This window comes from Ixodes scapularis, unplaced genomic scaffold, assembly GCF_016920785.2.
Source record: "Ixodes scapularis isolate PalLabHiFi unplaced genomic scaffold, ASM1692078v2 PGA_scaffold11__112_contigs__length_91849675, whole genome shotgun sequence".
NCBI classification, from domain to species: Eukaryota; Metazoa; Arthropoda; class Arachnida; order Ixodida; family Ixodidae; genus Ixodes; species Ixodes scapularis.
Window position 1 is genome coordinate 42,890,067 of NW_024609837.1, and position 21,426 is coordinate 42,911,492.

At 46.2% G+C, this 21,426-nt stretch overlaps 2 protein-coding genes across 2 annotated transcripts in view; one reads left to right on the forward strand and one right to left on the reverse strand.

Moving 5' to 3' along the window:
- The window catches only part of LOC8032417, a 33,989-nt gene extending 18,858 nt beyond the window's left edge, over window positions 1-15,131 (reverse strand). Inside the window, exons 1-3 of the mRNA XM_002409866.4 lie at window positions 14,547-15,131; window positions 13,882-14,058; window positions 12,796-12,962 (exon numbers count right to left, since the gene is read on the reverse strand). Coding sequence (XP_002409910.1) covers window positions 12,796-12,962; window positions 13,882-14,052 — 338 coding nt within the window. The 5' untranslated portion in view covers window positions 14,053-14,058; window positions 14,547-15,131. The remainder of the gene's footprint in view (window positions 1-12,795; window positions 12,963-13,881; window positions 14,059-14,546) is intronic.
- Window positions 15,132-17,686: 2,555 nt separating this feature from the next.
- LOC8032416 (protein KRTCAP2 homolog) lies at window positions 17,687-21,244 on the forward strand. The gene is made up of 5 exons (XM_002409865.3): window positions 17,687-17,833; window positions 18,791-18,945; window positions 19,856-19,919; window positions 20,264-20,330; window positions 20,966-21,244. The coding sequence occupies exons 1-5, from the start codon at window positions 17,830-17,832 to the stop codon at window positions 21,081-21,083; spliced, it is 408 nt and encodes a 135-aa protein (XP_002409909.1). The 5' UTR covers window positions 17,687-17,829; the 3' UTR covers window positions 21,084-21,244.
- The last annotated feature ends 182 nt before the right edge of the window (window positions 21,245-21,426 follow it).

A 21,426-nucleotide genomic window follows, 5' to 3' on the forward strand; every position in this document is an offset into this window, starting at 1 on the left:
TTAGTTATTAAATCTATATAAACTTAGAATGATGGATGTGAACGTCGTCTTTGTCCTTTACTAAATCTAGTAGCTCTAACTGGATCTAGCCTAGTCTTGTGCCCTCAATCCAAGCCAATCCAGGGCTTGCACTGGATTTGTCGGCTGTTTCCTTTGCATTCATTAGCACACCCTATACCAAGTGAGCAGAGCCTTCGCTCCACTCTGAGCAGAATTTATTGCCTAAATAAACTTGGAACGATGGATGTGAACGTCGTCCTTGTCCTTTACTAAATCTAGTAGCTCTAACTGGATCTAGCCTAGTCTCATGCCCTCAATCCAAGCCAATCCAGGGCTTGCACTGGATTTGTCGGCTGTTTCTTTTGCATTCATTAGCACACCCTATATCAAGTCAGCAGAGCCTTCGCTCCACTCTGAGCAGAATTTATTGCCTAAATAAACTTGGAACGATGGATGTGAACGTCGTCCTTGTCCTTTACTAAATCTAGTAGCTCTAACTGGATCTAGCCTAGTCTCGTGCCCTCAATCCAAGCCAATCCAGGGCTTGCACTGGATTTGTCGGCTGTTTCTTTTGCATTCATTAGCACACCCTATATCAAGTCAGCAGAGCCTTCGCTCCACTCTGAGCAGAATTTATTGCCTAAATAAACTTGGAACGATGGATGTGAACGTCGTCCTTGTCCTTTACTAAATCTAGTAGCTCTAACTGGATCTAGCCTAGTCTCGTGCCCTCAATCCAAGCCAATCCAGGGCTTGCACTGGATTTGTCGGCTGTTTCTTTTGCATTCATTAGCACACCCTATATCAAGTCAGCAGAGCCTTCGCTCCACTCTGAGCAGAATTTATTGCCTAAATAAACTTGGAACGATGGATGTGAACGTCGTCCTTGTCCTTTACTAAATCTAGTAGCTCTAACTGGATCTAGCCTAGTCTCGTGCCCTCAATCCAAGCCAATCCAGGGCTTGCACTGGATTTGTCGGCTGTTTCTTTTGCATTCATTAGCACACCCTATATCAAGTCAGCAGAGCCTGCGCTCCACTCTGAGCAGAATTTATTGCCTAAATAAACTTGGAACGATGGATGTGAACGTCGTCCTTGTCCTTTACTAAATCTAGTAGCTCTAACTGGATCTAGCCTAGTCTCGTGCCCTCAATCCAAGCCAATCCAGGGCTTGCACTGGATTTGTCGGCTGTTTCTTTTGCATTCATTAGCACACCCTATATCAAGTCAGCAGAGCCTTCGCTCCACTCTGAGCAGAATTTATTGCCTAAATAAACTTGGAACGATGGATGTGAACGTCGTCCTTGTCCTTTACTAAATCTAGTAGCTCTAACTGGATCTAGCCTAGTCTCGTGCCCTCAATCCAAGCCAATCCAGGGCTTGCACTGGATTTGTCGGCTGTTTCCTTTGCATTCATTAGCACACCCTATATCAAGTCAGCAGAGCCTTCGCTCCACTCTGAGCAGAATTTATTGCCTAAATAAACTTGGAACGATGGATGTGAACGTCGTCCTTGTCCTTTACTAAATCTAGTAGCTCTAACTGGATCTAGCCTAGTCTTGTGCCCTCAATCCAAGCCAATCCAGGGCTTGCACTGGATTTGTCGGCTGTTTCCTTTGCATTCATTAGCACACCCTATATCAAGTCAGCAGAGCCTTCGCTCCACTCTGAGCAGAATTTATTGCCTAAATAAACTTGGAACGATGGATGTGAACGTCGTCCTTGTCCTTTACTAAATCTAGTAGCTCTAACTGGATCTAGCCTAGTCTCGTGCCCTCAATCCAAGCCAATCCAGGGCTTGCACTGGATTTGTCGGCTGTTTCTTTTGCATTCATTAGCACACCCTATATCAAGTCAGCAGAGCCTTCGCTCCACTCTGAGCAGAATTTATTGCCTAAATAAACTTGGAACGATGGATGTGAACGTCGTCCTTGTCCTTTACTAAATCTAGTAGCTCTAACTGGATCTAGCCTAGTCTCGTGCCCTCAATCCAAGCCAATCCAGGGCTTGCACTGGATTTGTCGGCTGTTTCTTTTGCATTCATTAGCACACCCTATATCAAGTCAGCAGAGCCTTCGCTCCACTCTGAGCAGAATTTATTGCCTAAATAAACTTGGAACGATGGATGTGAACGTCGTCCTTGTCCTTTACTAAATCTAGTAGCTCTAACTGGATCTAGCCTAGTCTCGTGCCCTCAATCCAAGCCAATCCAGGGCTTGCACTGGATTTGTCGGCTGTTTCTTTTGCATTCATTAGCACACCCTATATCAAGTCAGCAGAGCCTGCGCTCCACTCTGAGCAGAATTTATTGCCTAAATAAACTTGGAACGATGGATGTGAACGTCGTCCTTGTCCTTTACTAAATCTAGTAGCTCTAACTGGATCTAGCCTAGTCTCGTGCCCTCAATCCAAGCCAATCCAGGGCTTGCACTGGATTTGTCGGCTGTTTCTTTTGCATTCATTAGCACACCCTATATCAAGTCAGCAGAGCCTGCGCTCCACTCTGAGCAGAATTTATTGCCTAAATAAACTTGGAACGATGGATGTGAACGTCGTCCTTGTCCTTTACTAAATCTAGTAGCTCTAACTGGATCTAGCCTAGTCTCGTGCCCTCAATCCAAGCCAATCCAGGGCTTGCACTGGATTTGTCGGCTGTTTCTTTTGCATTCATTAGCACACCCTATATCAAGTCAGCAGAGCCTTCGCTCCACTCTGAGCAGAATTTATTGCCTAAATAAACTTGGAACGATGGATGTGAACGTCGTCCTTGTCCTTTACTAAATCTAGTAGCTCTAACTGGATCTAGCCTAGTCTCGTGCCCTCAATCCAAGCCAATCCAGGGCTTGCACTGGATTTGTCGGCTGTTTCTTTTGCATTCATTAGCACACCCTATATCAAGTCAGCAGAGCCTGCGCTCCACTCTGAGCAGAATTTATTGCCTAAATAAACTTGGAACGATGGATGTGAACGTCGTCCTTGTCCTTTACTAAATCTAGTAGCTCTAACTGGATCTAGCCTAGTCTCGTGCCCTCAATCCAAGCCAATCCAGGGCTTGCACTGGATTTGTCGGCTGTTTCTTTTGCATTCATTAGCACACCCTATATCAAGTCAGCAGAGCCTGCGCTCCACTCTGAGCAGAATTTATTGCCTAAATAAACTTGGAACGATGGATGTGAACGTCGTCCTTGTCCTTTACTAAATCTAGTAGCTCTAACTGGATCTAGCCTAGTCTCGTGCCCTCAATCCAAGCCAATCCAGGGCTTGCACTGGATTTGTCGGCTGTTTCTTTTGCATTCATTAGCACACCCTATATCAAGTCAGCAGAGCCTGCGCTCCACTCTGAGCAGAATTTATTGCCTAAATAAACTTGGAACGATGGATGTGAACGTCGTCCTTGTCCTTTACTAAATCTAGTAGCTCTAACTGGATCTAGCCTAGTCTCGTGCCCTCAATCCAAGCCAATCCAGGGCTTGCACTGGATTTGTCGGCTGTTTCTTTTGCATTCATTAGCACACCCTATATCAAGTCAGCAGAGCCTGCGCTCCACTCTGAGCAGAATTTATTGCCTAAATAAACTTGGAACGATGGATGTGAACGTCGTCCTTGTCCTTTACTAAATCTAGTAGCTCTAACTGGATCTAGCCTAGTCTCGTGCCCTCAATCCAAGCCAATCCAGGGCTTGCACTGGATTTGTCGGCTGTTTCTTTTGCATTCATTAGCACACCCTATATCAAGTCAGCAGAGCCTGCGCTCCACTCTGAGCAGAATTTATTGCCTAAATAAACTTGGAACGATGGATGTGAACGTCGTCCTTGTCCTTTACTAAATCTAGTAGCTCTAACTGGATCTAGCCTAGTCTCGTGCCCTCAATCCAAGCCAATCCAGGGCTTGCACTGGATTTGTCGGCTGTTTCTTTTGCATTCATTAGCACACCCTATATCAAGTCAGCAGAGCCTGCGCTCCACTCTGAGCAGAATTTATTGCCTAAATAAACTTGGAACGATGGATGTGAACGTCGTCCTTGTCCTTTACTAAATCTAGTAGCTCTAACTGGATCTAGCCTAGTCTCATGCCCTCAATCCAAGCCAATCCAGGGCTTGCACTGGATTTGTCGGCTGTTTCTTTTGCATTCATTAGCACACCCTATATCAAGTCAGCAGAGCCTGCGCTCCACTCTGAGCAGAATTTATTGCCTAAATAAACTTGGAACGATGGATGTGAACGTCGTCCTTGTCCTTTACTAAATCTAGTAGCTCTAACTGGATCTAGCCTAGTCTCGTGCCCTCAATCCAAGCCAATCCAGGGCTTGCACTGGATTTGTCGGCTGTTTCTTTTGCATTCATTAGCACACCCTATATCAAGTCAGCAGAGCCTGCGCTCCACTCTGAGCAGAATTTATTGCCTAAATAAACTTGGAACGATGGATGTGAACGTCGTCCTTGTCCTTTACTAAATCTAGTAGCTCTAACTGGATCTAGCCTAGTCTCGTGCCCTCAATCCAAGCCAATCCAGGGCTTGCACTGGATTTGTCGGCTGTTTCTTTTGCATTCATTAGCACACCCTATATCAAGTCAGCAGAGCCTGCGCTCCACTCTGAGCAGAATTTATTGCCTAAATAAACTTGGAACGATGGATGTGAACGTCGTCCTTGTCCTTTACTAAATCTAGTAGCTCTAACTGGATCTAGCCTAGTCTCGTGCCCTCAATCCAAGCCAATCCAGGGCTTGCACTGGATTTGTCGGCTGTTTCTTTTGCATTCATTAGCACACCCTATATCAAGTCAGCAGAGCCTGCGCTCCACTCTGAGCAGAATTTATTGCCTAAATAAACTTGGAACGATGGATGTGAACGTCGTCCTTGTCCTTTACTAAATCTAGTAGCTCTAACTGGATCTAGCCTAGTCTCATGCCCTCAATCCAAGCCAATCCAGGGCTTGCACTGGATTTGTCGGCTGTTTCTTTTGCATTCATTAGCACACCCTATATCAAGTCAGCAGAGCCTGCGCTCCACTCTGAGCAGAATTTATTGCCTAAATAAACTTGGAACGATGGATGTGAACGTCGTCCTTGTCCTTTACTAAATCTAGTAGCTCTAACTGGATCTAGCCTAGTCTCGTGCCCTCAATCCAAGCCAATCCAGGGCTTGCACTGGATTTGTCGGCTGTTTCTTTTGCATTCATTAGCACACCCTATATCAAGTCAGCAGAGCCTGCGCTCCACTCTGAGCAGAATTTATTGCCTAAATAAACTTGGAACGATGGATGTGAACGTCGTCCTTGTCCTTTACTAAATCTAGTAGCTCTAACTGGATCTAGCCTAGTCTCATGCCCTCAATCCAAGCCAATCCAGGGCTTGCACTGGATTTGTCGGCTGTTTCTTTTGCATTCATTAGCACACCCTATATCAAGTCAGCAGAGCCTGCGCTCCACTCTGAGCAGAATTTATTGCCTAAATAAACTTGGAACGATGGATGTGAACGTCGTCCTTGTCCTTTACTAAATCTAGTAGCTCTAACTGGATCTAGCCTAGTCTCGTGCCCTCAATCCAAGCCAATCCAGGGCTTGCACTGGATTTGTCGGCTGTTTCTTTTGCATTCATTAGCACACCCTATATCAAGTCAGCAGAGCCTGCGCTCCACTCTGAGCAGAATTTATTGCCTAAATAAACTTGGAACGATGGATGTGAACGTCGTCCTTGTCCTTTACTAAATCTAGTAGCTCTAACTGGATCTAGCCTAGTCTCGTGCCCTCAATCCAAGCCAATCCAGGGCTTGCACTGGATTTGTCGGCTGTTTCTTTTGCATTCATTAGCACACCCTATATCAAGTCAGCAGAGCCTGCGCTCCACTCTGAGCAGAATTTATTGCCTAAATAAACTTGGAACGATGGATGTGAACGTCGTCCTTGTCCTTTACTAAATCTAGTAGCTCTAACTGGATCTAGCCTAGTCTCATGCCCTCAATCCAAGCCAATCCAGGGCTTGCACTGGATTTGTCGGCTGTTTCTTTTGCATTCATTAGCACACCCTATATCAAGTCAGCAGAGCCTGCGCTCCACTCTGAGCAGAATTTATTGCCTAAATAAACTTGGAACGATGGATGTGAACGTCGTCCTTGTCCTTTACTAAATCTAGTAGCTCTAACTGGATCTAGCCTAGTCTCGTGCCCTCAATCCAAGCCAATCCAGGGCTTGCACTGGATTTGTCGGCTGTTTCTTTTGCATTCATTAGCACACCCTATATCAAGTCAGCAGAGCCTGCGCTCCACTCTGAGCAGAATTTATTGCCTAAATAAACTTGGAACGATGGATGTGAACGTCGTCCTTGTCCTTTACTAAATCTAGTAGCTCTAACTCGATCTAGCCTAGTCTCATGCCCTCAATCCAAGCCAATCCAGGGCTTGCACTGGATTTGTCGGCTGTTTCTTTTGCATTCATTAGCACACCCTATATCAAGTCAGCAGAGCCTGCGCTCCACTCTGAGCAGAATTTATTGCCTAAATAAACTTGGAACGATGGATGTGAACGTCGTCCTTGTCCTTTACTAAATCTAGTAGCTCTAACTGGATCTAGCCTAGTCTCATGCCCTCAATCCAAGCCAATCCAGGGCTTGCACTGGATTTGTCGGCTGTTTCTTTTGCACTCATTAGCACACCCTATATCAAGTCAGCAGAGCCTGCGCTCCACTCTGAGCAGAATTTATTGCCTAAATAAACTTGGAACGATGGATGTGAACGTCGTCCTTGTCCTTTACTAAATCTAGTAGCTCTAACTGGATCTAGCCTAGTCTCGTGCCCTCAATCCAAGCCAATCCAGGGCTTGCACTGGATTTGTCGGCTGTTTCTTTTGCATTCATTAGCACACCCTATATCAAGTCAGCAGAGCCTGCGCTCCACTCTGAGCAGAATTTATTGCCTAAATAAACTTGGAACGATGGATGTGAACGTCGTCCTTGTCCTTTACTAAATCTAGTAGCTCTAACTGGATCTAGCCTAGTCTCGTGCCCTCAATCCAAGCCAATCCAGGGCTTGCACTGGATTTGTCGGCTGTTTCTTTTGCATTCATTAGCACACCCTATATCAAGTCAGCAGAGCCTGCGCTCCACTCTGAGCAGAATTTATTGCCTAAATAAACTTGGAACGATGGATGTGAACGTCGTCCTTGTCCTTTACTAAATCTAGTAGCTCTAACTGGATCTAGCCTAGTCTCGTGCCCTCAATCCAAGCCAATCCAGGGCTTGCACTGGATTTGTCGGCTGTTTCTTTTGCATTCATTAGCACACCCTATATCAAGTCAGCAGAGCCTGCGCTCCACTCTGAGCAGAATTTATTGCCTAAATAAACTTGGAACGATGGATGTGAACGTCGTCCTTGTCCTTTACTAAATCTAGTAGCTCTAACTGGATCTAGCCTAGTCTCGTGCCCTCAATCCAAGCCAATCCAGGGCTTGCACTGGATTTGTCGGCTGTTTCTTTTGCATTCATTAGCACACCCTATATCAAGTCAGCAGAGCCTGCGCTCCACTCTGAGCAGAATTTATTGCCTAAATAAACTTGGAACGATGGATGTGAACGTCGTCCTTGTCCTTTACTAAATCTAGTAGCTCTAACTGGATCTAGCCTAGTCTCATGCCCTCAATCCAAGCCAATCCAGGGCTTGCACTGGATTTGTCGGCTGTTTCTTTTGCATTCATTAGCACACCCTATATCAAGTCAGCAGAGCCTGCGCTCCACTCTGAGCAGAATTTATTGCCTAAATAAACTTGGAACGATGGATGTGAACGTCGTCCTTGTCCTTTACTAAATCTAGTAGCTCTAACTGGATCTAGCCTAGTCTCGTGCCCTCAATCCAAGCCAATCCAGGGCTTGCACTGGATTTGTCGGCTGTTTCTTTTGCACTCATTAGCACACCCTATATCAAGTCAGCAGAGCCTGCGCTCCACTCTGAGCAGAATTTATTGCCTAAATAAACTTGGAAGGATGGATGTGAACGTCGTCCTTGTCCTTTACTAAATCTAGTAGCTCTAACTGGATCTAGCCTAGTCTCGTGCCCTCAATCCAAGCCAATCCAGGGCTTGCACTGGATTTGTCGGCTGTTTCTTTTGCATTCATTAGCACACCCTATATCAAGTCAGCAGAGCCTGCGCTCCACTCTGAGCAGAATTTATTGCCTAAATAAACTTGGAACGATGGATGTGAACGTCGTCCTTGTCCTTTACTAAATCTAGTAGCTCTAACTGGATCTAGCCTAGTCTCATGCCCTCAATCCAAGCCAATCCAGGGCTTGCACTGGATTTGTCGGCTGTTTCTTTTGCATTCATTAGCACACCCTATATCAAGTCAGCAGAGCCTGCGCTCCACTCTGAGCAGAATTTATTGCCTAAATAAACTTGGAACGATGGATGTGAACGTCGTCCTTGTCCTTTACTAAATCTAGTAGCTCTAACTGGATCTAGCCTAGTCTCGTGCCCTCAATCCAAGCCAATCCAGGGCTTGCACTGGATTTGTCGGCTGTTTCTTTTGCATTCATTAGCACACCCTATATCAAGTCAGCAGAGCCTGCGCTCCACTCTGAGCAGAATTTATTGCCTAAATAAACTTGGAACGATGGATGTGAACGTCGTCCTTGTCCTTTACTAAATCTAGTAGCTCTAACTGGATCTAGCCTAGTCTCATGCCCTCAATCCAAGCCAATCCAGGGCTTGCACTGGATTTGTCGGCTGTTTCTTTTGCATTCATTAGCACACCCTATATCAAGTCAGCAGAGCCTGCGCTCCACTCTGAGCAGAATTTATTGCCTAAATAAACTTGGAACGATGGATGTGAACGTCGTCCTTGTCCTTTACTAAATCTAGTAGCTCTAACTGGATCTAGCCTAGTCTCATGCCCTCAATCCAAGCCAATCCAGGGCTTGCACTGGATTTGTCGGCTGTTTCTTTTGCATTCATTAGCACACCCTATATCAAGTCAGCAGAGCCTGCGCTCCACTCTGAGCAGAATTTATTGCCTAAATAAACTTGGAACGATGGATGTGAACGTCGTCCTTGTCCTTTACTAAATCTAGTAGCTCTAACTGGATCTAGCCTAGTCTCGTGCCCTCAATCCAAGCCAATCCAGGGCTTGCACTGGATTTGTCGGCTGTTTCTTTTGCATTCATTAGCACACCCTATATCAAGTCAGCAGAGCCTGCGCTCCACTCTGAGCAGAATTTATTGCCTAAATAAACTTGGAACGATGGATGTGAACGTCGTCCTTGTCCTTTACTAAATCTAGTAGCTCTAACTGGATCTAGCCTAGTCTCATGCCCTCAATCCAAGCCAATCCAGGGCTTGCACTGGATTTGTCGGCTGTTTCTTTTGCATTCATTAGCACACCCTATATCAAGTCAGCAGAGCCTGCGCTCCACTCTGAGCAGAATTTATTGCCTAAATAAACTTGGAACGATGGATGTGAACGTCGTCCTTGTCCTTTACTAAATCTAGTAGCTCTAACTGGATCTAGCCTAGTCTCGTGCCCTCAATCCAAGCCAATCCAGGGCTTGCACTGGATTTGTCGGCTGTTTCTTTTGCATTCATTAGCACACCCTATATCAAGTCAGCAGAGCCTGCGCTCCACTCTGAGCAGAATTTATTGCCTAAATAAACTTGGAACGATGGATGTGAACGTCGTCCTTGTCCTTTACTAAATCTAGTAGCTCTAACTGGATCTAGCCTAGTCTCATGCCCTCAATCCAAGCCAATCCAGGGCTTGCACTGGATTTGTCGGCTGTTTCTTTTGCATTCATTAGCACACCCTATATCAAGTCAGCAGAGCCTGCGCTCCACTCTGAGCAGAATTTATTGCCTAAATAAACTTGGAACGATGGATGTGAACGTCGTCCTTGTCCTTTACTAAATCTAGTAGCTCTAACTGGATCTAGCCTAGTCTCGTGCCCTCAATCCAAGCCAATCCAGGGCTTGCACTGGATTTGTCGGCTGTTTCTTTTGCATTCATTAGCACACCCTATATCAAGTCAGCAGAGCCTGCGCTCCACTCTGAGCAGAATTTATTGCCTAAATAAACTTGGAACGATGGATGTGAACGTCGTCCTTGTCCTTTACTAAATCTAGTAGCTCTAACTGGATCTAGCCTAGTCTCGTGCCCTCAATCCAAGCCAATCCAGGGCTTGCACTGGATTTGTCGGCTGTTTCTTTTGCATTCATTAGCACACCCTATATCAAGTCAGCAGAGCCTGCGCTCCACTCTGAGCAGAATTTATTGCCTAAATAAACTTGGAACGATGGATGTGAACGTCGTCCTTGTCCTTTACTAAATCTAGTAGCTCTAACTGGATCTAGCCTAGTCTCGTGCCCTCAATCCAAGCCAATCCAGGGCTTGCACTGGATTTGTCGGCTGTTTCTTTTGCATTCATTAGCACACCCTATATCAAGTCAGCAGAGCCTGCGCTCCACTCTGAGCAGAATTTATTGCCTAAATAAACTTGGAACGATGGATGTGAACGTCGTCCTTGTCCTTTACTAAATCTAGTAGCTCTAACTGGATCTAGCCTAGTCTCATGCCCTCAATCCAAGCCAATCCAGGGCTTGCACTGGATTTGTCGGCTGTTTCTTTTGCATTCATTAGCACACCCTATATCAAGTCAGCAGAGCCTGCGCTCCACTCTGAGCAGAATTTATTGCCTAAATAAACTTGGAACGATGGATGTGAACGTCGTCCTTGTCCTTTACTAAATCTAGTAGCTCTAACTGGATCTAGCCTAGTCTCATGCCCTCAATCCAAGCCAATCCAGGGCTTGCACTGGATTTGTCGGCTGTTTCTTTTGCATTCATTAGCACACCCTATATCAAGTCAGCAGAGCCTGCGCTCCACTCTGAGCAGAATTTATTGCCTAAATAAACTTGGAACGATGGATGTGAACGTCGTCCTTGTCCTTTACTAAATCTAGTAGCTCTAACTGGATCTAGCCTAGTCTCGTGCCCTCAATCCAAGCCAATCCAGGGCTTGCACTGGATTTGTCGGCTGTTTCTTTTGCATTCATTAGCACACCCTATATCAAGTCAGCAGAGCCTGCGCTCCACTCTGAGCAGAATTTATTGCCTAAATAAACTTGGAACGATGGATGTGAACGTCGTCCTTGTCCTTTACTAAATCTAGTAGCTCTAACTGGATCTAGCCTAGTCTCATGCCCTCAATCCAAGCCAATCCAGGGCTTGCACTGGATTTGTCGGCTGTTTCTTTTGCATTCATTAGCACACCCTATATCAAGTCAGCAGAGCCTGCGCTCCACTCTGAGCAGAATTTATTGCCTAAATAAACTTGGAACGATGGATGTGAACGTCGTCCTTGTCCTTTACTAAATCTAGTAGCTCTAACTGGATCTAGCCTAGTCTCATGCCCTCAATCCAAGCCAATCCAGGGCTTGCACTGGATTTGTCGGCTGTTTCTTTTGCATTCATTAGCACACCCTATATCAAGTCAGCAGAGCCTGCGCTCCACTCTGAGCAGAATTTATTGCCTAAATAAACTTGGAACGATGGATGTGAACGTCGTCCTTGTCCTTTACTAAATCTAGTAGCTCTAACTGGATCTAGCCTAGTCTCGTGCCCTCAATCCAAGGCTTGGACTGGATTTGTCGACTGCTCCCGTTGCATCGGGTAGCACACCCTACATCAAATGAGCAGAGATCGCGCTCTGCTCTAAGCAGAATTTATTGCCTATTTTTCAGCCCCCAAGTCCTCAAGTCTTTGCTCAGGGCACTCTATGGCATTTCTGGCTCATTTTCCCTGACTGGGGTCGTTTTTTGACAATATCCCTGACAATTCCCGGTAATTAAAAATTCCCTGACAATTCCCGGTTTTTCCGGTCGCTAGACACCCTGGTCTGCAGTGAGTGAGGAACAACGGAGATAGGGAGGGCAGTGCCTCTGCTGTAGAGTTGGGTTTTGCATTTATACGTGAGCAATTTTTGCTAGGAAAGGGCACTAACACCTACTGCTCTAAAATGCTACAACAGTATAGAGGTGCCTGAAATAGTGCGGAAGAACCTATAGGTGTAGGGTGACCAGACGTCCCGTTTTGGCCGGGACAGTCCCGTTTTTGAGGTCTGCTTCTGCCGTACAATCTTTTTGTCCCAATAAAGATTCATGTCCCGTTTTCAGGACATGAATCTTTTTCTTTTCTATATATGTGCACAGACTTTTACAGCCAAGTCTTGCAGGATAAAGTCCCGCTTAGGAAACTTCAGTCGTCGGCAAAATACGCCCACACCAACGAAGGACTCGAAGCAGGAGCTTCCAAATGAGTGCATGCAACTGAACCATGAGTGGGACTGTTCCCTAGGCCCTAGGGCTTAGTGCAATATGGTAATGTTTTGAAGTGGGAGCTGTTATTTCATTAAAGCTTTTCTCCCAATCTCAATCTTTAAAACTACGCCCCCTCCGCCACCGCCGCTGCTGCTGGGATGTCCCGTTTTCTACCTACAGGAATATGGTCACTCTATATAGGTGGGCCGACATGTTTAGAAATGGACGAAGATCAATCAATGATCACTGATCAGCAACGCTCCGGTCATCCCAGTCCATTCAGAGTATTGCTGATCACGGCAATATTCCAATCCATAGCTCCAAGCATGTCATGTGCCTTCGCACCTCCAGCGTTGCCTCGTTGAATGAACCAGTTTAGCGGAGCACAATTTCCGAGCTTTGGATTGGTCCTAGGGGCTCGTAGCATCCGTTGCAATCTATCGTAAGGTGAGATTGAGTACAGAACCGGATGGGGAGAAAGACAAGAGGCAGACCACTGACCCCCTGAAGGCGTCCACAAAATGAGCCTTCATGCAGTGGGCCATCTGGCTGCAGCGTCCCTGGAGGCAGCCCATGCGGCTCCGGTGGAGCAGGCCGTCCTTGGGTGTGCCCAGCAAGCGCATGAGCAGGGAGTGCTCCGTCAACATGCTCGACAGCTCTTGGGCAAGCTGTACATCCCGTGCGGGCAGAGACCAGCCAAGAGGAAACAAGGATGTCGGATAAGAACAAAGCTAAAAGAATGGACAAGAGTTTTGAACACTAAACACAAATTGAACGTCTCCTTTGAGCTTTTGGTCACATTGATCTAAAGATGTCTGGTAGTGTTTTTTTTTTGTTTTCTCAGACCTAAAACTTTTCTCCAGAATAAATTGAATTCCCCCTGATATGGAGTGCAACTCGCACACTCTAGGCGGCTGCTGAAAAAAGTCTGCCTTCTCTCGGGGATTGATTTCAAGACCGCTCTAAGACTAGCAATGCGCTCTCCCAACCGAGCTAGCCAGGAGCTAGACGTCAGTAGAGCAAACGAATGCTAAGAGTTGCCACCAGTCTCACTCGTGAAGGTTGGTTCACACACTCACGACTGCTTACAACCGGAGAAGTTAAAACCAGTTTTAAGGCTCTTGTGACTCCTTACGTCCGTCTGCGAGCGGTCGTAAGCAGTTGCAAGAGGCTTAAAAAACGGTTTCTAGCCCCTCTGGTCGTGGGGAGTGGCAAGTGTGTAAACCAGCCTTAAAGGCCAACCCACAGAATCGTCTTTTGCCAGGCAGAAAGCCAGTATTCAGTTTCCCTCTTTCCATTTCCTCTCGCACTCTTCTCTCCTCCTCTCTTCGCAAGAGCTGGTCTTTGAGCTACTCGCCGCAGAGAAGGGGAATGTTTTTTCTATTTCAAGCGGAAAGGAATCTAGGGAAAAGCTGCTCGGGAGCATCGGAAGAAAATAATGCCCGAAGGAATTAAGGAAGAGTTTCCTCCTTTCTGACTGCTCGTCTGCCTTAAAGGTGAAATCAGAGGTTTAAGTCAGTTACAGACTATAAACTGTTCGGGAGCCTTGCAAGAAGAAAAAAAATGCACGAAATGACGACGTCCCACCTTGAGCAAGGATCTGGTGGAGACGGCGGAAACGTCTCGGAAGAGAGATGGAATGAGCCGGTGGTAGTCTTGGCTGGCTGCACCAGATGGCACCACCACCACGTGGTCTTTGGAAGACTTCGCTAGAAAGCAGCGGTGGCACGCGGGTGCTATCGCAAGTTCTGGGTTCATGGCACCCTGCATGCAAGGAATGACATTAATTTGTTTGTAAGCAAAGAACCGCTTTGTTCACAGATAGAAAATGCGACATGTCGACGATGCTACAATGTAGATGTACATCATGTAAATGACGTTACAGCATTACTGAGGATAAGAATGAGAGATGATGTGAAAGATTCCTATAAGAAATACGAGTAACAGAGGGCAAAACTTCTGCACCCCTAACAGCGCTATAAAAACCTATCGCAGTTTGAGTTAATTTGTAAAAACAACAAAGGTTTAACCACTACCTGATGCTCCTGTGGTGTCAAGCGTAGGTAGGCTGGCATCTGAGCTTTTACGAGCGTTTCTACAACGTTATGCAAGTGCAACTGTAATTAAAGTACTGTGAACAGTTAAGATACAGCAAAGCCCCGTTAAATAAGCGTTCAATATACCTCCTTACGCAAGGCCGCGTTCGGCAACACAACGATTGCAATATATACAGGAGAAATGAGAGATCTTACCTCGCTTTCCGCAGCATCTCGGATCGAAAATGAAGAACGCTTAGAAGCCGGTAGAGCCTGGCTACGCAAAGTTCTTGTTGCACAAATGCCTTACCAGAGCCAGTACGAACGTTGCACTTCAAGTCCATTTGTTGATGTTCGCTGGCATACACAGGGTGGCACGGTTTTCGGGATGGTCTGCGGCTCTTTCGTCCTCTTGGAAAAAGAGTTTACGCAACGCGCACTCAAACGACGATCCTGCCAATCCCTGGGCTCAATCGAGAAACGAGCAACAAAACCAGTACCGCGCAGGGCTGCACGGTACTCCTCGTACAGTGCAGTGGAGAAGCCTAAAGACAGTCATCTTAGAAGCTTGCATGGTGAGCAGTTTGCTTGCCCAAGTGCGCGATTCCAGACGCACGCGCAAGTTGAAGCGACGCCTGCGAGGTTAGCGGTAAAGCGGACTGAGTTAGCGAAGACGGAATTTTTGACCGTTTCACTTTCTTGCTGTTGCTGCGGGAGCAGCATCACAACAAGGGCAACGGGAGCAAACCATGAGCAAAGGCCTCCGTTGTGTGCAGCATCGCCATTAATATGAGTGGATCTATTGACAGTGTATTGGGCGGTAAGTCGCGCCACCTATCTTGCGACGTTTGTACACAGCTCTAATTATTCTTTTGTTGTGTGTCTGTCTTCCTGGCTCTCCCTTTTCTCTTCCCCCCCAAAATAAACAAACATCAAATGCCTGTATCTATCAATCGTCTAATCTCTGAGTGGGGTCTTTCCCCACTCAAAAACAACTTGGTACGCCACTGAACGCAGGTTACAAGGGCATCTCTCTACTCTTGCATAACAGTCAACTTACTTTTGCAACTTTTACTAGAAGGTAGAAGTTACAATAATTCCATTTATTTTCAAATACAGCCGCAACGCGTGCACCATCCCGCTTTGAATGTATGATTTTGTTCCCTCGTACTTTTCCGAGTGCTTATCGCGGCGGGTTACCCCGTGAAGTGCGCTTCTTACAGAGCACGGATGTTATGCAAAGAAGCAACACCCGCGGAGCTCGCTTCCGCGGGTATTGCTTCTCCGCAGTGCACCGGGGCTCGGTAAGGAGCGCACTCAACAAGGCTAACCCGCCGCAATCAACACTCCGAAAAACGCGAATAGTGCGATTCTCCTCGAAGCGAATATCAAATAATGTATTATTCGAAACTAGTATTCGAAATTTCGAATATTCCCACAACCCTACTCATTACACTCCTGTTCAGTGCCCCGGTTCTCAGCACACACACAAAAAAAAGCGGAGTCATGCGGTTTAGAGAAGCTCGTTTTAGCGAACGTCGTTTTACCGACCCCAGTTCATCGAATGTCTTTATAGAGAAACCAAGTTTAGAGAAAATGGCGATGAGCCTCCTTTTAGCGAATTCGGTCGCCGCGAAGCGGCGTGTGCGGATAAGTCTGGTGAGTTAACATTTTTGTAATGAGCCGCCGCAGACTGTCGCCGCGAAGCGGCGGGAGCGCAGCGGGGGGCTTGGGTTAACACGCGCACCAGTGATACACGCGCGAAGTAGAAAACCCTTTTTTCAATAGCGTCCTCTTTTCGATAAACGGCATTTCTCTAAACTGAGGCTCTGCTTTCTCTAAACTGTGCTTCGATAAAACGTGCCCGTTCTCTAAAACGTGCTTCGACGAAATGGCATTCTATCAACCGTAGTAAACCCCAAAAAAAAGCATAACCCCCCCCCCCCTTTTTTTTTTTTTTTTTTGAGGTTTATGAATGTCTTGGTTTTCAATGGAAGTGCGGCACACCCCAAATGTCTTCTTCCACCTCAGTCACGAAAAATGTGAAGTTTTCATGACAACAGTAGAACTCTGAAAGATCTCTAGGCGCGATAAAACTCAAAATATGCCTTTAGATATCAGCGTGATGAAACTTATGCGGAGCGCAAGTTCGTCTGCTTCTTGCGCAGAAGCGGTGACGTCAAAACGCCGAGCTTTGGGAGGACCCAGTGATGTTAAGGGGTGTCCAAACAGGACACTACAAAACGCACGACTCCGACAAATCGTGAAAATTGAAGCGGGCGCGTCCGATTCAATTTTCACGATTTGTCGGAGTCATGCGTTTTGTAGTGCCCTGTTTGGACACCCCTTTACTAGGGCCACCGGCACCTGGAGCGATGGCCCGCCACGACACCTCCCGCTCCGCTCGTTGGTCGCCACAACACCCCCCCCCCCCCCCCCCCCCCCGCACTGACGACGCTGGGTCTACCTATGGGCGTACCAACCGGGGGAGGGAGAGGGAGGCAAGGGGGGCCCTTGCCCCCCCCCCCCCCCCCCCAGTTCTCAGAGAGGGGGGCAAGGCATGTGTTTTGCCCCCCCCCCCCCCCCTAAAACAGCCGCCAGATAGGCACGGCAAACACTGGCCGGCGGCGCCCAAGGGATTACAAGGGCACCGCCCCCCCGGCCCGGGGGGGGGGGGGGGGGGGGGTTCTGGTTTGCCTGCCCCCCCCCCCCCCCCCCCACACACACACACACACTGAAAAACAAGTTGGTACGCGCTGGGTCTACCCGCTATCGTAATGGGCGGTAGCTGCCTCGTTTGATGATTGTCTACTATTTGTGCCCCCAATCGCAGGGACCCAACGAAAAAGCCTGCAGTATGCTTTAAATAATATGAAAAAATATGATAAACAATTAAAATTGCACAAGAAAAATGTGTCTTGGTCCTAAATGGCAAACGACGTGCTGAAACGCTGATCGCCCGTATGAGTGACTCCAAGTCCTTACATAATGATTAAGCACTAGAAAGTCATTTCAGCGATGTGTGAAACCCAAAACGTTTCGGTGTTGCAGTGTCTGGAAGCTACATCGTTCCGCTCTTGGTTGAATCCATTCAATCACTAAACAAACAGGTGTGAAGGTTTAAACGAAGCGCCAGGTAAATCAGGCAATTGGATTGACTTGGATCTTTCTACGTTGTAGAATTAAGCCGAACAATTTTGCAGCAATCATCAAGTTATAGTTTTATTAATACTAATGTTCCATAAAGTTCTCAGTAAGATATCATTATATGACATATTCGTTGTTGGTATAATATTTATCAGTTTTACAAGGGTTGTTTTGTTATCACTTCTACGCTACTTTTAGCGCAGAATCGCAGTTCCCCGAGCAACTTTGTTGTGTAACGTGTGCCGGTGGACGCGGTGATTGTGTTGGTGGTGGGGGCATATTTTGATCAGAGATTATTTCTTTGTATTGAACCCCTAAATTCTCTAAAAAGAAGCCCGCCAAGACCAAAGAGATGGGTAAGCCAAATGTACAAGTTGTCGCGTTTGAATCTGTCAAAAATTTAGGGTCGTTATTCGAAGTTGATCGGCCTATCTCCGAGCTTGTCCCCACTTTCTTGCTAGTCGACATTTTCACTATTTTTAAGTATCTGCTTCGTTGGAACTATCACTATGTAGGGCAGAGGAGGATAAAAGCGCGCCAGACATATTAGGGAGATACGCTGACTTGCGAGGAAACTGAGGGCGCGACTAGGGATCCACCATGACAAAACGTTACTCGAGTCAGAGAGGCTCACCGTGCGAGTCGGATTTCTTTTATCATGGTAAACAGCATGTATCATAGAGTATACGAGGCAAAGTATCGCTTCTTATCGTGCCCCACTCAATCCTTAGGCCGCAGAGTCAACGTGAAAAATTGTCGCAGACTTCGTGGGCTGAAATGTCCTTTGAAGGTGTATGTGCTTTGCTCAATTCCATGAAACTTTCAAAGCGCATATTGGATTTTTATGAGACCAGGGCCGGTTTTCGTCCGTTTGATTGACGTTTAATCGCGATTTCATAGGCCGATTGACAAACGTTCGGGGGTACTCCCCAAAGTGCCACGATAACTAATTCCACTTATGGACCTGCACAACAATGCTACTGTCATACCGGGTTAACATTATCCGCTATATTGCTCCCGCAGATAAGGCCGACGTTTTGCCTCAAACTTGTTCTATTATGAAAGTCTTCATTCAGCACTACGAATAGGTCATCCGACTGCACCATGGTGGCATGTCACACCCCGTTCTGTTTTGCTCTGTTGCAGCCTGTTCATTTCTGAAGTACGGAAACCCTTTTCTTCCGATTCGCTCATTCGACATAAAGCGATATTGAAATGTTCGAAACTCACCATGCCCTGCAGCGACTATACTCTTCTTCAGCATGCTGTGTTCCTCACTGTCCCATTCAAGTTTTCAACAATATTTTTTGCAGCTGTGTCTTCTGGGACATCTGGAATGCTGGCAACATGCCTGTTCATGCTCCTGTTTGCGACCATGCAAATCTACAAGAGCCAGCTAACGTCCAGCCAACCGATGACCATCGTGGGTGGATTCCTGGGATCTGTGCTGTTCATTCTGATCCTGACCGTATCCTTTGTTGCTGTCTATCAGTTCTCTCTAGTCCAAGCTTTAGTGCTTCGACAGTATGTAACACAAGCAAAGGGGGCACATACTTCATAAAGACACTGAAGTGATCTTCAAGGGTCATGGATGTAACATAGTTGTAACCATGTGAGCTTCGAAAATCTATCTGATTGTTGGTGTTTGAAAAAATGGAGATCAGAGCATGTCATACTTCTTGCTTGCAAGAAGAATGTTAAAGACACGTCAGCTGTTCAGGGAAGAACGACAGAGTTAACGTTGCTGTCTGCTTGCCCATGTACCCCTTCTGAATAGGGGGCGCACACGGAAGAGAAGGATCTTAGCCTCCCAGAGTGACACAAGATCAGCTGCTCGATGGTTCATGTACCCCTGTGGAACTCAGCCGATTTCGGATTTGAAGGAGTTCTCCTTTGATTTAGTAACTGATACCGCAGATGGGGACAAACTAGAATGAGAAGTTCCTTCTGCAGAATGCACACCGTGTGTTTTTGGGTCGTGCATGGCATTTTGTCATGCACGACCCAGACGAAATGTATAATTTCTGTTGTTTTTTGTGAGCCATAAAAGCCTAACCAAAAACCATTAATGTTGAGGTATACTGTACTGTCTCAATAGTTATTGACCCTTTCAAATGCCACGTACACAAACGTGCACATCTAAAACCCTTGTTGTTTATGTTTGTTTTTTCAGGAATATATTGCATATTGAGTTATATTAACAATTCTAGCAGAATTCTATACTTTGTCAGGCAGCCAAAGTTTGTGAAAATTTTCTTCACAACAAAGTGTGTCAAGAACATTTTTTTCAGCATAAATGGCGAGCGGCATTCAAAAGGGTTAAAATATCATACCCTTGCAAGGGTGGTCGACAGCTGTCCTCCTTAACCCATACTAAGGCCATTTCCAACTTCGAGACACATTTCTTTGGGAGGAATTTCCAGACAAAACTGATTCCTGAAGGTAATGCAGAGTTTTCTCTTAGTTCTTTATGGCTTCATTTTTATTTTGTATCCATCCAGTCAGAGTCTGCCTGCTTAGATTGCATTGCTTTGTTGAAGTTTTACTTCGTTTGAGCACGACTACCAAGGTTTCTTTAGGAAGTAACAATACTCCCCGAGACTAGTCCAAAAAGCTTGGCTCTGATGAGCAAGCTTCGGCACTCTGCAATGTTTATTGCAAATGTGCTTGCACTTGGTTCTTGTCAAAGTACTTGGTTACATATTTCTAAACAATAGTGGGATGCCGGTCGATATTGTTTGAGGAACACACCTAACTGCTTTCGTTTTATTTATATTTTTGATCAGTGGTGATTGCACTGGTGATAGCCATGGCAGCTTCAGGCATGGTGCATCGTGTCTGCATTACAACTTGGTGAGCAGTCTTTTGAATGGCATCTCTTTTCTGTTGGTATTCGAGTGGCACTCATCACTACATGTACCGGTCATGCTGCCAGTTGAAGAAGTAACAGTTATCACTTGCCTTCTTCCATAGCGGTACACGACAGCTGCTCTTGAAGAGTGCACGGACGGTGTAACACGGCAATAATAAGGATTCGTCTCGTAGCACAAACATCTGTGCATGAACAGGCTTAGCCAGCTTTCTTCAGCGTCCCCTTGAAGCAAGAATGCACCAAATACACTTGTGGGACTAACACTACAGGACCATTTGTTAATCCTTTTGGGAATCACCCGAGATTTCGTAACTGAGCGTATTTCTTTCTCGTGTCACGAGATTATCATGTCCAATGACCTTCACTGTTATAGTCACCAAGGGAATTAGAATGGCAGGAAGGGGTTTCAGTTGACCCACCTTTAGCGCGAGCTACCTACCTTCGATGGTGCTTCGGCATCTCCCGACCATCAGGTGCGCACACGCCACCAAAGCATGGTGGAAGGCAAGTGTGTGCAGGAGACCGGGCGTTCGAAAGAGATGCCCCGCCGTTCCCATCTTAATAACCATAGTTCTAAACAGTGGTAGTGAAGTATTCTGTCCTTTTTTTCTTTCAGTCTCATCTTTTCCATTGTGGCACTGTACTACGTCTCGAGGATATCCATCAAGGTTCACGGGTCTGGTGCGGGCGCCGCCACGGCCGTCCCGGTCACCAAGGGAAAGAAGGGGAAATAGATCGATGACTCATCTTAATTGCCTTCTCATCTTGCTTTGAATAAATACCTCACGAGAGGTGTCGGTGCCTGTTCCAAGTTGAGTGATATCGTCTTGCTGCGAAGATTATTCAACCACCGAGTAATCCTAAGTATGTGCGAATTAAATGTTAAAACTGGTGAGTCGACTCTGCTTTAATTTTTTATTTTGTAAGGTGCAAGTTTGTCTAAGACAAAATAGTTATTTGGTATGTGTTAAAAAAAAAAATTAAATAAGAAATTTATGCAGGGATGACTGACTATTTTTTAGTCGGGAACCGCGAGGCTTTGTAACGACTCTCGCCGATGTTCGTACCACCATTCTC